Here is a 16,752-nt window from a genome sequence, read left to right as displayed (position 1 = left end):
ACAAAAGGAAAAAGTCTTCCATCATTTTTTTCAAGAAACAGAACATTACCTAAGGAGATAATAATTTTTAGCTCTTTAACTCTCCCTGGCATTCTCTTTTAAAAGCTTTGCAAGATGCAGGATTACCTCGTGGTATGTGGCACCATATACTATATGAGGTATTTTTCAAGTCATCATAATAGAACAAAGCAAGTTTTAAGATCTCTAGGCATGCTCCAGCACTAGACAGCTACATGAATCACAGCGTCACCAGCCATCAAAAGATAACAAAAATGCTGTGTTGCAAAGACGCAGGTTAAGTATTTAAAAATACTTCCTCCAGATATTGAAGGTCATGAGCAACAGTTATTTTTGGGAATTAGAAAAGTGAAAGTTATGTTTTCCCATATAAGCAAACTCCAGAGAATTCAAAACTGCTGCTAGCACTAGCATGCTCTGTAAAGACTCACCTTTGGAGGAAGTGTATCATTTTCATTCTTTAGGACAAACCTTCCCTCGCGATCATCTTTGTTCCAGTTCAACTGTACAACAAGAGGCTTCTCATCCACATCTAATCTTCTTTCTTCTTCAAAAAAATGAAAAGCAGTAACAGTTACTTGGTATCTCAAGAGCAAAGACACTTAAAAATAAGCTTTTAAAAAAACCACAAGGTTTGATTAACAGAACACATCAGTTGATGTTTTCCTGTTAAGTACAGGGACAGAAAGAAAGTTCGGGAATGTAGAATTAATTACACATCCCCTTTAGAGCAACAAGCTTATTCCATCTATTTACGTAAGCTAAATGTCCCCATAAGGTAGTCTCGCATAACTCCTTTGTCAGAACTAAGTCTCGGAATACAACATTACCACTCTGGAGGAGAAGTTAGATTTAGAGTTGAAATGTTTAGAACTTTGTAACATCCTGGGTCTTGTAAATACTCATTTTAAATTTACTTTAAAGCAGACCACAGTCTGGTTGCAGCCCAAGAAATACTATCCTAAAACGACTTCACAAAAATAAACAAGATTACAAAATTTAAATAATAAAACAAATCAAAAGCCCTCACATTATTCAGATCCAAGACAAAATTTCATTTAGAGTATTACATCTATTTTAAGTATACAGAAAAACAACTGACAGAGTGGTTAAAACACTTAAGCAAGTCTTGCCATTTGATTTTCCCTTTGAAAAGAAGGAGACAGTACATATGCCCAGGAAAACAACGATGTCTTTGTGGTTATTTTTGTTTAGAAAGAAACACTACCATTGACCTTGCATGCCTCAATCACCTTTTAAAAATCAGGAACTTGCTGTGCAAAGAAAACAACTTCATTTTGACTATAGGTACAGCACTAACAGACTTTTAAAGAAATCGAAGGCAGAAAAAAATGAATTATTTTCAGTCTTTCAAATGCAGAATTCAAGGTTGTTCAAGCACTTGTGTATACTTCTAAAGTACAAAAATAAAAAACACAACCAAAAGATAATTTCTCCTTTATCTGTCTCCACCACCACCACCACACACACTATCACCTTCTGATCTAAATAGACAAATTTTAATAGTACAAAAGGGTATTTAGATATCCAAGTCCTTCACAGGTAACATTAGAGGATCTGTTTAAGAAACACAATGGCTTCAAACAATATTAAGCTGAACTTCCCCCAGTTCAGCAGTGAAAGAACATGAGTTACAAGGCTACCATCATAGGCCCACAATTTCAAAGAACCGAAGATGTACTCTCAACTGCTCTAATTTAACAATACTAGTCTCCCATTATAGATTTAGTCTTTACCTACTAATCCTAAAAATAGCAACTCTCCCACAAATGCCAACAAACTAACAGGATGTCAATCACAGCATTTTATAGATCATAATCAAATCTTACATTAACTACAGGCCTGGTATATATAATTAAGTTTTGAAACCAAAACTCCCCAAAAAAGTTTTGAAACCACACTCCCCAAAAAACAATTAGTAACAACATATTTAAGAATTAAAAACCCAAGTCTCACATGGTTCAGAAACTGAGGGCAAACTTAAAGATACTTTGGCTGGGAGTATACACGATGGTGGTGTAGATGCAGGAAGGACTTAATGAATAAATACAAACCTCCGCTGACATGCACTTCATAAAGTGAGTATTTAGGGGATGACAACATTCGCATATCTGGTCGAAACTTCTCTGCAAGAGTTTCTATTACATCTTGAGTTGTGGCAGTACTGGAGACACGGATACATTTTGTTGCAAAATTTCCAGCTGCTTTGTCTTGGAAGTAGAATCTCATTACTCCATGAAACTCGAGATCCTGTAAAGAAATAAAAATACAAATCTGAGTGCCAGCTAACAGTTATAAGGTTCAGAGTTCTTTTAATATTTGTTATAAATTTATTATGAAAATATCAGACCTCCAAATATCATACTGGTTTTCAAAATTTTCGTAGTTTTAAAAACCAGGACACTATAAACTTGGACAGGTACCCTGCAAAATGAAATTAAGGACTATCTATTACTGAAAATACTGAACTTGAACCTTTAGGTATTCAAATTTACAGCTATATTCAGGAGAATTAATAAAACATCTTTTCTAAAACCTAGAGACACTTCTTGAAGTCTGAGAACAGGTCCCTGCAGCCCGAATTTGTAAAATTGCATGCTCAAGGAACAGCAGCGTGTCTTGATGAGAACAGCTTGCTGTCACAGAACTCACAGGATCATCTTTTCTCTCCTCTTTTCACCCCTTCATGCATTCCTCTCTCATGCTAGCATCTGTTTATCCCAGAAGCAGCCTTTTAAGGAAGCTAAACCATTTGACATGCTTGTATTTTTTATTTTAAGAAAGATTAGTCTTTGGTACAGCTCCCTAAACACTCTGTGCGAGGAAAAAAGCTTCAGCACCAACACAAGGTGAAGGAAAGGACTGCAGCTGTCAGCCAGGTGGCTACACTAAAACTGCAAAGGCAATTTGCTCAAACTACTGTAAATTCACATCCTCAAGTGTTTTCCTTTGCCACTGGAACCTGTGCTGTACTGCAGCACACCAAACTTCAGGAGGATACTGTCTGCTTATGCTAGTCCACTACCTGTCTGAACAACTCCAAATTAAAATTTTAGTTCCCCAACCCGGCCAACTTTTGCCCCTTGCATAAATCCCAGCAATCATGGGGCCCTGCACTCAAGGGGAATGAAGGATATTTAAGTCTCCAGTTGACTTTGCCAAGTTTACTCTACAGTACTCCTCCTGTCTTCACTCTCCAGAGGCTTTGAAATAGGCAAATCCTTAGTTGTTGAGCACAGTGATAGATTTTATGCTAGGCACACCCCTTTCCAGTACTACATCTGATCACAGGACACACATCACAATGCTTCTGATATTTACTGAAGCTACTCTATCATTCAGAAAACCTTTGCAAAAAGAAAGGAAAAAACAAGAATATTTTAAAAGGAATTAAAAAGTCAAATAACCTACACTTAGACAAACATCTATGTCACCTAGATACATGCAGAAATAAGCACTGTTCTTCTCAGGATATTACCAAGCCTACACCAACACAGCAGTCCAATGAAATGCACCATGGACCTCAACAATGGCCAATTGTGTTTTGTTCTCTGTTGTTATCTGAACAATTTACAGAATTAATCTTTCTGAGCCTGCACTGCTGTTCCCACAGAACTATGTATTGTACTTCCAAACCAGTGCTCCTTGCTGCAAGAAGTTACAGTTCCCACATTCCTCACTCCAGCTAACTCCCACCTCTGCATACACTCTGAACTTAACTGCAATTTATATAACCGTGGGTATAATTCTTCAGCTGTGAACATTTTTGTTACAGCTACTACTCACCTCTCCAAAGTATCCTAACTACTTCATTTCTTGCCTTTAACTATATATACTGAATTATTAACTAATTATCCATTCAAGGACTATCCCTCTCATGCAGAAGGCTACCAAATGACTTCTGGAAATCCTACCTACCATAGTGAATTGGAGCTTCCTTACATGTGTTCTTGCTAACTCTTTCAATAAGTTCCAATAAGTTCAATAAGTTTCAATATTTCAAAAAGGACTGAATCACAACTTCTTTTCTAAGTCCTGTTGACCTTTCCACAGTCTATTATAACAGACACCATGTGTCCATGAATTCTGTAGGTTAATGCAGCTTCTTCTCACACAGAAGATCACCAGTGAACGTCCTTTGTAACACTGGTTTCACAGTGCATTTGCATCCAACGACCTGAAGGTGTCCACCTAACAGAGCCATTACAGACCACTCAGTAAAATTACTTCATCTCTCACTTCCTCCAGTTATTGGATGAAGATTCTCTAGTTCTAGTAACTTGCTTTCTTGTCTTTTTCTCTTAACAAATACTGATTTGAAAGCATTCTTCAATTTTTTTTAATCTCATGCTTTTATATTCTACTTGTGAGATTTTATATCCTCACAATTTCCCTCATTTGGATACTACTCCAGCTTTCTAGTAACTATCTTTGCCTGATGTTCAGTCATGCCAGCTTCCTTTCACACTTACCTTGATAGCTGGCATGCTTTTGGTCTGTACCTCCAGCATAGCATCTTTAACCCTCAGCAGGCATAAGTATCTGGGTACTTACTTGCCCCTTTCAGCTTTACCAAGCCTTCCTAGGGCCGGTATGCTGCATTTCCAACTAGCATGGAAAATTCTGTACTTTTTGCAAAAAAACAAATCTAAGATTGTCATGATCTCTAGAAGGGAGAGCATTCTCATAGGTAATAGTCTGAGCACGCTTTTGTGCGGATTTGGTTTAAATGGTTACCTCTCCTGCTAATACTCCTTAACCATGATGCTTCACAAAACAGCCACGGTATTTTTATAATCAACTTTAATCTCAATCCACTTGTTTGATATTTGTAAAAGACAACACATAAGCCTTCTGCAGCAGTATCCTGAAGCACAATCATGTCTCGTTTGGAACGTTTATTTCCCTTTATACAAGGTTTTCCCCACCACCATCTCAAGGTAGTGCTGAAGCAAGAATTTTAGAAGAGAAAGATAAGCACATTCCTAATATTTTCCATACATTATGTACTGCGTGAGTACATAATGAGATAAGATTCAAGTAGCTTTTTTCAAATTTTATTTTTTTTTTTTAGGGAGAGCAGATTATTTTACTGAGGACACTCTCTTGCCAAGTAGACATGCCTTTAATTTGCAGATTTTTTAACACAATAGAGATTGAAGAGCAAGGGAATGGAACACAGGTCCATTCAGAGAAGATGTAAAAAACAATCCAAGAAGCCTTCTAAACTACCATGTTTGTTGTTGTTGTTGTTAATATTAGTAATATCAATAATAATAATAATGAAAGTTACAACTTCTTTCTACTTCCAGGTACTAACTAAAAGCAGACAAAACAAAAGTACATTTTGGATTCTCAAGATACAATGTCTGTATAAGCAAGTTTTGTTTTCATTTTCCAAAAGAAGTAATGCATTTTTCTAATACTGCCATTTGACAATCTGGATACAAAAACAAATGAATGCAGTGGCCACTGCCTGTCCATTTCCCCCAACCTCTTCTACAGCAGAGTCTCAAGCTGTGTCCTTGTCCCCTCCCCGCTACTTTTTCCAAAGTTTTCTGTTAAAAAAAAGAAAAAGACTGCACAACAGCATCACAATCTTCTAGCACTTCCCCATATAAAAGTCCTTTAAATGTTTTATTTCCATTATGTTCCAAACTGTACCTTGGGGCATTGTTTATACCATTACAGCTTTAAATAAAAATATTTGATGACACGGATGTAATTGGTTTCACATTTCAGAAAATAGGAAACTAAATAACAAAAAAAAAAAACAAAACAAAAAAAAAAACCTTCAAGTTTTTGATATTGCATTTGTGTGTGTGTGTATAGCTGCAGTTCAAGCCATATTTAACTTTTTGGCCACGTGCTTAGCAGATAAATCCCAACTACACACAGACAGATGCCACCACTCAAACAACAAGGTAGGCACCGCGCTTAAATTTCCACTCTCCACTCTAACTCTGCATTAAAGTGCTTATTTTTCAGTTTTGTGTTTCATCCTCAAACTCATTCACTACTGAATTTGTCAAGACTGCTGGCACGTTCACTGCAGTTTATAATATGAACTTGTGTCAAGAAAAGAGGCTAAAGAACAAAAATTGCTTGTCCTAAACCAGGTAGACACAGAAGTATCTATTATTCCCTGATATATTGTAAGCAAAGGAATCTCCCCAAAACACAATCTCCACAAGATGGTTTCTCTTGAAACCATCTTTCTCCAAAGATAAGAACTGTAATTTCTCATTTAACAAAAAGAAATTAAAATGTTTTCTGGATTTCAAGAGTGACTATTTACTTAAGTGTATGAGCACTCCTAAATTCCTCTCAGGAGTTTATAAGCATGATAAGTAATATTAGTTCTATTATCTGATCACGTTTGATATTTTATGTATCTGCTGTGCAAGTTCATGTAGGCTTATGTAGAAATGAAAGGATACAGACCAGTCTTCAGCCATACAAGTACAGTCAATTTTCACAAAATTTTAATTCTGATCATCTAGACTGCAAAATATATTTTGAAGAGCATAGAGTGAAAGTCAGCTTTTTAGGCCTTTCAAATCATAAAGGACACTTTCCTCAAATACAAAGCATAATTATTCCTTTTTATCAGTATCAAATGAAGTTATGGTAGTTTCCAAAAGCATATCCTACTCAAAAGGTTTCAACTTACACAATAGTTGCCAGTTAACCATCATTTCTTGGTTTTACAAACCAAGTAAGCTGCACCACCTCCTCATCAGGCACAAAGGAAAGAGTTTACAGAAGCATTTCAAATACCTAGTTATGATTTTTTGCATAAAGTCAATGACAGGCAGTAACGGCTTCAAAACCAATGGAACAAATGTTCCAAAAGTGTGTCTTCAGAAAACAAAAACACACAAAAGCGTCAGAATGAAACATCTGAAACACTTTCTCAAACTGAAACTACTTCAATATTCTACAAAATCTTGTGAAATGCTTTGATTAAGCATTCTTAGAAAACATCTGCCTTCTCAGTGCTATCATTCTCCTCTCACATTCTCCTTGAGGAGCTTGGACCATCATTAAATGAAATAGAGAACTATGAAAGCAGGAAGCAAACAAACTTTAATACATAACAAAGGCAGCCACACAGAACACCCAAGTCAGATTTAAAATTGAAGATGTGAGGTACAAGTTATCACATGAATTCTCATCAATGTTTTCCATGAGGCTTCACAAAAGTGACTCCTGTTTCTCAAAACAGATTGATCTTTAAATCTAGTTCCCAGTTACTTGCTATCAAGGGCATATTTCTGCTTTAAAGCAGTAAGCAGTAATAATCAAGATCACTCATGTGAAGTTATGCTACAGAGAAATGCAAGTAAGTAAAAGATGGAGGGAAGAGTACGTCAAGCTTCCCTCTCCAATTAGGAGGAGTGGTTACATACACATGTTAAAAAAGTGTTAATTATGGAAGGCAAAGGTGTTTAATACTTTGGCAATCCAAAACAAAGAAAATCCCCGCCAAAAAACATCACCTCCAAACCTCTCTTTCTACCAATCATCCCACTCCTCCCACTACACAAGAATATAGTAGTCAAGAAGGAATATGAAAAACAAGTAGAAAGAGATAAAAAGATTGCACTGTACATGAAGCTCAGAAAAAGCCTGCAATGTGACACAATGGGATTCACAGCAGGGAAATCTGGACTTCCTGAAGAATCTGAGAAGATTCTGCAAACAAAACAGTAATATCCAGGAGCCATAATCTACAGCCATGCTCACATGAGAAAGGAAACCCCTCCTTTAAAGTGTCAGAGATAATGAGAGTATTTATCACAATATCGAGGAGACAGCAATGAATGAGATCAAACTACTACTCCCATAAGCCAAGAAAGAATACCCATAGGCTTTTAAACTCCGATCCCACCTGTATGCATCACAAAGCACTACATACTTCAATACTTAAAGAGTATTACACGCTACTCATTCTCTAAACTATTCCATCTCTGGAGCAGCAGAGAATAGACAAGCTTCCCTTCAGAAATCCTCATCTGCACCCCACCAAGAGGCTTTGGTATCTTTCAGCTGCATCGGTTTGCCTTGCAAGCACATTCTGCATGACTGCATCTAGAAATACTGAAATCCATCACTAAGAACACGACATCTTTCTTCGTGCCCCATTCAAATTCTGCAAGCAAAAATCTACAGAGAACTAAGCTGCAATTACTATTCAGGCACATGTGCTTGCTGCTCAGGAGTTTTGCTAACAGCATATAAATAACATTAAAACCAATCCACAGTGCACAAAGTAGAATTAAAGCACATACAAGTTGCTTTCAAATTAATTCAGGCCACAATATTGATATAACAGGCCAGCATAGCAACAGTATTATCACTGCAGGATATTCTGAAACATTCATATAATGCCTTTGTATCTGACCCACTGTCAGTCTACACAGTAAAATGGAATTGCTTCCTTTGCCTCTCCAAAAGCCATATGTATGCAACAAATCTGTGGAATTCCAATGAGTACAAGAATATTTTTTTTAAAATCCTATAATATTTTAAAACCTGTTTAAATCAGTAAGGCAATAAGCACTGTAAAATTACATGAGGTTGAGGTTTCTAGCACTCATTTCCAGTTCTAGCACTCCATTCCCATAATGACTGCTCAACTTGAAACGTGAGGACAAACAATACTATTAAAAAGGAATGTCAGATAGTCTTTTTTAAAATCCCGGTAACTGTTATAAACTGTTTTCCATGTAGAAAAGAAACACAGTGCTCTTGTTAAGCTACAGTTTTTGAGTTAACTTCAAAAAGTGCAGCTTCATGATAAAAGACTACCTTTAATCTAACAGAAGAAAGAACAATACAGATGAAAAACCAGCTCCTATAGAAAATAATTTTCATCAGCTTTACTTCCTCTTCCAAACCTTTGACACCTGGATCAACAAAGACTTTCCACTACAGAATGACTCATTCTGCCACAACACTTTAGACACTGTAATGTGCACAGAAGCAGGACCAACAGCTGACCTTCCTGGCAGAGAGAATTACCAATAACTCACAACATGAAGATCGTAACTAAGTGAAACCTCCTCTTTATTTTCCTGAGGAAAACTGCAACTTAGGAACCAGCCCCACTACATTATGAAACAAAACCTCAAAGCCAAAAGACAAGAGGTACTACAAACATTTTCACAGTATAAATGTAATGCAATGAAGTCAATACAGAAGCCACTGCAGTATATGACAAACAGCACACAAAATCTTAAACTAAGGCCAAAATGTCAAGTCTATAATTACTGTATCCACTACAAAAGGATTAACTTTTATAAATGCAACTTTAATGCCCATATGAACCCTGAATTATCATAGATGTAGGTATTTTACTGTATACCTTACAAGCATAGTCCCTGCTTCCTGCTGCTTATCTGTCCACAACAGCAAGACTAATTAACACAAAACCTCTTGGGATGAAACAAGCATTATTGTAATCTTCAATAATTTCCTGCTATCTTACACCTTACAAATCAAAAAAATTAAGTTTCAAAAGAGACCCATCTACACCAGCTAGATGAAGAAGGTCCTACTGACTTCAAAATAAAACAAGTTGTTTTCAGAGTAGTCTTTTACCAGAGCCACATTCTGTGGTGCCATTAACCATACTTTATCCTGAATACACCAAAGTTTTCATAACCTTTCACAAAAGATATTATTACACAAGCAACATGAAGCATCTTCACATAAGATTTATGAGTTGAAAAGTAGCTTTTCATTAAAAATGAAAAAAAATTGCCAAGGGCACTCCTCAAAAGTATGACAGAGACTACCTTCCAATCCTTAATTTTCAAACCATCAGTTTCAAACCTTCAGTTAACTGCAGAAATCAAACAAAAAATGTTTTCAACAATAAGCATGAGCAACAGTTTGGTAATTATTTAATCATTCACCAGTCTGATTACATTCAAAATAAAAATAAAGCTCCAGAAGTATCCCCAAATCATATCCCCAAATTAAAACATACCATCAGTTACAAACTATATTGATGATGGTATCATACAGAGACTCTCTCCCAATACCCTTATACTGAGCGCCTTGTGGCAACTGTCAACACATACTCTGAAAAAAAATGTAGCCAACAAAGCTTGTTAAGAAAGCTATTGTTATTATTATGATTATGAAAATTGTTTGAAGGCAGTGATATGACATTAAGGAAACAGAAAAGTGATTGATGTACATCTGGTGTATCAAAATACCCTGAAGGTCTCCAATAGTAGAGAGGTACAGACAGAGCTCAATCATACCTGAAATCAAGTAAAAAGCAAGTCAAAACCAAACAAAGCCTCCTTTGAATTAACATGACATATTTAAAAGAGGAAAAATAACAAATAACAATGGGCCTCAATAAAATATTGGTTATCTTTCTACTATTTATTTACAATCTGCCACTGTTGTGCAACTAAGACAATTACTAAGGAACAACACCAGAAAACTTAGAGGAGAAGAATTAAAAGTACCAACAATGCCCTATGACATTTTTCAGCTACATCTCCAAAACCCACTGAAATAAATCCTTTTTCTCCATACTATTTACTGTGTTAAAAACTGCTCCTTTTGAAAAGTTCCATTTGTGAGAAACAACTGCTCACTTTGAAAATTTAAAAAGGTTTATTAAACCTTGACAAAAATACAACAAAAGGACTACATAAGGAAAAAATTGCAGCACTGGGAACTGCCCTCATGGAGCACATGGCCAGTTCGTCTTCAAGATGGATGCTCAGTCTTTTATACCCCTGGGGGTTGCATCAGCCAGCCCTGGCCCCTCCCAAAGTCTGTCAGTCAGCTCTTCTTTGCCATTTATTGGTGGAGACTGCTTTCTTGTAACTTGATTGGAGATCAGGTGTTGCCATATGCCACACCCCCTTAGCATCCAGCTTTTCCATTCCCAACTGCCCCAGCTAAGGAAAACATGTGCACGCCCTCTCTTCACCTGTCCTAGACAACCCCAGCTGTTTGATAGTAACAATACGGGGGGGAAAGGGATCTATGGGGGGAACAGAGAACATCTAAACTCTAAGAACATAACTAAAACTCTTCTTAATATTCACACAATAGCTATCCCTTAACTGCGATATCCAATCATCTCATTATCCATCTATAACACATTTAGAGGAAAAGAAACAGGTTTTACATCCACCTGAAACCAAAATACAACAGGAAAATCTAAGGGTGAGAATGAAAGTTCAAGCACTGGAAGTCTGATTTTTCACTGTCATTGCTACCTGCAGAGCTGCAATCCCTGTATTTAAAACATCTTCAGACATCAATGAGGCCACAAAAAAGACTGCCCTTTCTCACTTTAACATTAAAAACACAGACACACAGTCAGCAACAGAAACTCTAGTGCTGCAGAAAGCACTTCCTCATACCGACACACTCATTCCCACCTCCTCTCTTATGCCAGGCACCAGCATCCTGCAGCTGTACAGCAACATGAATCAGGTTAACTCGGAAGATATTTCCCTTCATTCAGTATGGAGGAAATTGTCAGTGCTAGCAGATGGGGGAAACTCTCCTGCTGGCACCTTGTGTTAACTTGAAGGAACCATCAACCTTGCTTGAAGGAAACAGCAACCTCTGCCAAGCTGGACACTTCATTCCTACTTCTGCACCAGCATCAGCACGTACCTGACTCCAGCACGATAAGGAAGTGGGCTTTTACTGCTTTTTGTCTCAGGCTACGCTGGCTCGGCTGTGAAGTCCTGACACAGGTCAGATAAGCACCAGACCAAAGAAGGCAGCAGAAGTGCAGCAGCCTAGCAGAGACTGGCAGTCCTGATGAGCAAAGTGGAAACTGTAGTTTGTTACAGGAATGGCAAATCTCTCAAATATTTTAATGACTTAGTCCACAATCACATGGCGTTTAGATAAATTAATTTTCTACAGTCACAAAGTAAAATTTAGAATACTGTAATCTTAAGGCTGTTTCTATAACTGGCATAGAAATTGTTCAATTCCAGAGTTACATGATAAATTTCTCTACAACTTCAAAAGATTACAGTTTTTCCTCTGTAATAAAACTCTGATACAGGAATGTCTTAGAAACAGTCTTAAAACCACAAAAAATGACAAGTAGATGCAAATTCATCTGTGAAACTACTAAAGCTGAAAAGATACTGAGTTTTCACTCAAAAAGAAGCATCTCTAACAGAAATGTCAATCTACTCATAGCAGAAAGCTGCATTACAGAAAAAAAACATTTCCACCAGCAACCAAACTCATGAAGTCTGGTTTCTTGTGGCTGTCTTCCGAAAGCTGATCACAGTTTTATTATAGATAGCACAAATAAAATTATTCTTAACATTTCCCTCCCATATGGATTCTCTAGTGTCCAGAACTACATACACTACTTACTAAATCAAATTTGTTGTCTGTTTCTGACCTCTTTCAGTGGTGATTCCACACTCCTGACATAGGCTGAAGATTCAGTCAAAGAACCAACAGACCAAATAAAACCCAAATTTGACAAGCTGGTGCCTATTAATAACCAGCAAATACATAGCGCAGCTCAGAAACCATGCCCACTTCAACCACCTCACATTCACTTAGACAAAACATTCATATTTATTTGCTTTCAGTATAACCTCCATATTGGAAATAAAGTCTCACTACACCAACAATCCTTTAAATGAACAACTGTCTGGATTAATTTCTTGTAATTAGCACTGCATTTTTACTATTTTAGTATGATGAGGGTATCAAAGGAAACTATAAAAACAGAATCATTTTTATAATAATGCAACAAAGGTCATGCCATGTATTTATGCTGACACAGCCAGTAAAGTTTGAGCCAAGTTCTACTCTGTAAGGATAAACTTGATTGTGTTACCCTGGCTTCTCTAGTCACGTGGGATGAGCTGGAATCAGCACCATACAGGGTTAAGACATCCAGCTACACTGACTGAAGGAGAAAAATGCTGGTGCTATCTGATACACTGCATGGAGGAGCTTTGGCAACCAGGCTAATTAGTCAGGAGTTTGAAATAGGAATGCTAACAAGCCTAACAGAAAAAACAAGCACCTGATTCTCCTGAAGTAGACAAACTGCTGCCCGGAATCTGCATGAAAAAGTATCCCAAACCTCAAAACTCAACATTCTGATTTAGATACAACATCTGACTAGATTTAAAAAAATTATTTTCCAAATCAGTTAGGTTAGTCAAGCATGTTTGAAGTAATAATTTAAGGTCAAAACGTACCACTAAATGCAATTTTATTGTAACACATTCTATAGAAATGGGGCAATGGACCTCTTTTTGAACTACTACTGTTTTTCTTCCCTACCTGAAATACTTTCCCCTTTGCTTTTTAAGGGCAAATCAGCCATACTTCAGGCTATAGCATAATCAACATCTACAAAAAATAGTTCTGAAAAAGACCCCAAACTGAAAATCTGCACTGATGAATGAAATTATTGAGATTATCTGTGTCATAGCCAAAGACACACAGCCACACTGCTTTTATAGGCAGCTTTGTCTAGAGTAAACATACACATACACAAGCTAAGATTCTGGTTACTTCTGCCACACATTCAGAAAAAAAATATATTCATTCACTACAGATACAACCAAGCATGTTTCAAATTAACACATGAAATTGCCACACAGTTTTCGACATTTGAAAGCATTAACTTGAATACTTAAAAAAAAATACGGGGTTGACATTACAGCATGTTCCAAAAAGAGTTGTGGTTTTGTTTGTTTGTTTGGGGGTTTTTTTGGTTTGTTTTTTTTTTGGTTTTTTTTTGTTTTTGTTTTTTTTAATTCACTCACTCAAAAACTCCTCCAGGAAGCCTCATTTTGAATGACTCATTTTTATATTTAAAGGAATCCGGTAATTTCTTAAAACTTACAAAGCAGTTTATTAACGTCATTAGTTATCTTAATGTTGGACTACCAAGGCCACAGATAGCTTGTGAAAACCCCATACAGTAATTCTAATAGTTTGGTAAAATTCATCTGTTGATAACATTCTCTCTGCAAATCCTACTTAATCCTTTTGTATAATCTTTGGCAACAATTTCATCAAGCACCATGCTTACGCTTAGTGAATGACATTCAGCCTCAGTTAGTTGCATTTAAAAACAACTGCTGACAGCTAAAAAAGGGCTTTCTCTGCAGTAACACCATATACAGTGTCTTCATACTGACATTGGTTTTGTACTCCCTGTTTTGTGGTGTTTTCTTTTGACTGTTCTCATAGTACAAAATCCTCCATTTTAACACAAAAGCTAGCTCAAAGCACTTCCTAGCATATAAAAAGGTTTCTTCCTAAAGCACCTGCACAAACAAAAACGGTTACCTTGCTTCTGATTTTACTCCCTCAAAGCTTTGTTTACTTTTAGACTTGAAAGAGAAGATACCATGTAGCTATCAACACAACAATACACTTCAGTGTTTTGTACTTGAGCTAGCACCCTTCTCATTGAAGAAGCATTTTACACTCCAATTATCTACCAACCTCCTTTTCCCCAATGGGGTTCCACACTTGCTCCCAATCTACAACAGCGTCTGTTTTGCCAGACTGGAAGCAAGTTCATTGGCTGAAAGGTCCTGCTCTCTAAACAGGCTTACCTAACAAGTAATTCTCTATACCTGAATACTTTCTTTTTTTTATGTAGCTTCCATATTATTACTATTATTACAGAACACGGAATGTATTAGTCACATAGACCTAGAAATAAATTCCCCAAAAAGTCCCTAATTGTTGATTACTGGATGGCTATCACAAGAGAAAAATTACTGTGTTAAATCCTGCTTGCAGCAGCAAGAGAAAATATGACCTTAAGCTAATCCAATAGCAACTAACAGTTACATTGGAAGGGACTTTCTTTATCCCTATCTACCCCCACTCCAGCTGTGTGTCATTATAATTGTTTCAATACAAGCATTTAGGTGAACTCTAATGAGCCAGGTCAGAGAGAAAAGCCCAACAAGAACTAATCCTAGTCTCCCAACTTCCTAAGGACTTCACCATGGAGTCACATAAAACCAATGCTGGCATAAAGGAGGGATTAAAAAAACTCAAACAAACCTGTTCAATAGAAGAAGGGGTGATGGGAGCACTCTCTTGCAGCTAGAAAGCCATTTTACCAGCTTCAGCTATGAAACCTCATCTACATACTTTTCTCTTGGGTAGCTACTGACACCCAAAATAAAACAAATAGCAGTAGTTTACAGAGGTAAGGGAATGCTTCTGCAGATCCAGAAATCCAACCAATCAGCTGTACGACAGAGGCTGGCTTCCACGGTGGAAATAAACTGGTTATCTGTGGGAATGCAGGAATTTCATCATCCCTGTCTAAACATCTATTTCACTTGCCTAAGGATGAACAAACAAAACATTATGAAAGTAATACCGTATTTGGAGCTCACTACAATAGACCTGAAAAAGGCTATTAAAATAAAATAAGACTATAATTAAATTATTAAATCATTTAACTGAAGAGAACTTTAGCCACATTTTTCTTTTAGTACTAGAGGACACAGTAACCCATGCCTATGAGTGGCACTGCACACAAATATACACAATGTTCTACTGCTCCAACTAAAAGTAACTAAAGGTATCAAATGCTAAGGTGGTGTTATTTTCTACTGAAATAGTATTTTCTCCAAAACATCAGGAGCCACCGAGTGCAGAGCACATCAGAGCTCCAATCACCACCAGCTTCTAACTCTAGCCTCCGAATTTTTTTAAACGTCCTGAGCATATAAAGGCAAGGGTTCAGTTCAAGCAGGAATGACACAAAGGGTACAGGAATTACTTAGGAGTGCCAAGAAATCTCCCGCAAAACACTGCTATGCATCAGATGCTGTCCACACACAAATACTGACAGAGTTTTTACAGCACAGAGTCTCCAAGACCTGCAGAGACCACAGCAGCACCATTCCAACAAAACAAGCCAGAGAAGGAGAGTAAACAAAATTATTGAAAGACAATGAGATTTTAAAAAGCAGCCAGTTAACCAAATCAGTTCAGAGACAGGGTGGGCTACACATATTTAAAAAGCTCAATTAGACCTGCTAAAGGTAACGTTTCATTGTGCCACCAGTCATTAAAACAGAGAAGCACTCAAAAGCTTAACTATGGGTGTAAAAAGCTACTTTCTTTCTGTAACTGCATGGCCACTGTATTTCCTTTTTTTCTATTGCTTCACAGTCTCTTATTCCATACTCAGGACAACAATGCAAACGCAGTGACTGTGAGTAATCACCAACACTATTCCCGATAGAGGAAACAGCAGCTGACCAGTTGATTACATAGGAAGCTCCTAATTTCCTTTGCAGTTCTCTTCATAATAGCAGAAATAATCTAGAGAAAGGTATCTTGTGGCAGTAGCATAAAGACCAACTCCAGTGATTTTTTGTTAGAAGGAATTGAGTCAGAAACCACCATTAGTTTTTCAAACAATAGTCAAGATATACATACCCCAGTTCAAAAAAACAGTTTGACTTATTATAATTGTCATCGTAACCTCTCAAATATTTTGGAGTTAGAGTCTCTCATTAGAGCAAGTGTTCTGTGCAAGACTACTCATGTTTTATGAAAAATTATGATTCTCAAAAAGTAGCAAGGCAGCTCTCTTCCCAGTCATAAACACTAATATATAATTATTTCTTTAAAATTACATAAGACAAATTGTAATTTTATTGCAATATAAGGTAATGCAGAAATCTGGCT

General features: G+C 36.9%; 1 protein-coding gene across 19 annotated transcripts in view; it reads right to left on the bottom strand.

Annotated features, from left to right (window-relative positions):
• AFDN (afadin, adherens junction formation factor) overlaps window positions 1–16,752 on the bottom strand; it is a 116,350-nt gene that overhangs the window by 79,711 nt on the left and 19,887 nt on the right. For 13 of the 19 annotated variants that reach the window (XM_041402090.1, XM_041402076.1, XM_041402078.1 and 10 more), the window contains 2 exons: window positions 2,094–2,289; window positions 450–565 (listed from right to left, as the gene is read on the bottom strand). In XM_041402090.1, coding sequence (XP_041258024.1) covers window positions 450–565; window positions 2,094–2,268 — 291 coding nt within the window. In that variant the 5' untranslated portion in view covers window positions 2,269–2,289. The remainder of the gene's footprint in view (window positions 1–449; window positions 566–2,093; window positions 2,290–16,752) is intronic. The other 6 variants (XM_041402077.1, XM_041402087.1, XM_041402088.1 and 3 more) reach the window with 1 other exon arrangement.

The sequence above is a fragment of the Onychostruthus taczanowskii genome, unplaced genomic scaffold (assembly GCF_017590055.1).
Source record: "Onychostruthus taczanowskii isolate IOZ18803 unplaced genomic scaffold, ASM1759005v1 scaffold191, whole genome shotgun sequence".
NCBI lineage: Eukaryota > Metazoa > Chordata > Aves > Passeriformes > Passeridae > Onychostruthus > Onychostruthus taczanowskii.
This window is presented reverse-complemented; position numbering and strand designations above follow the sequence as displayed.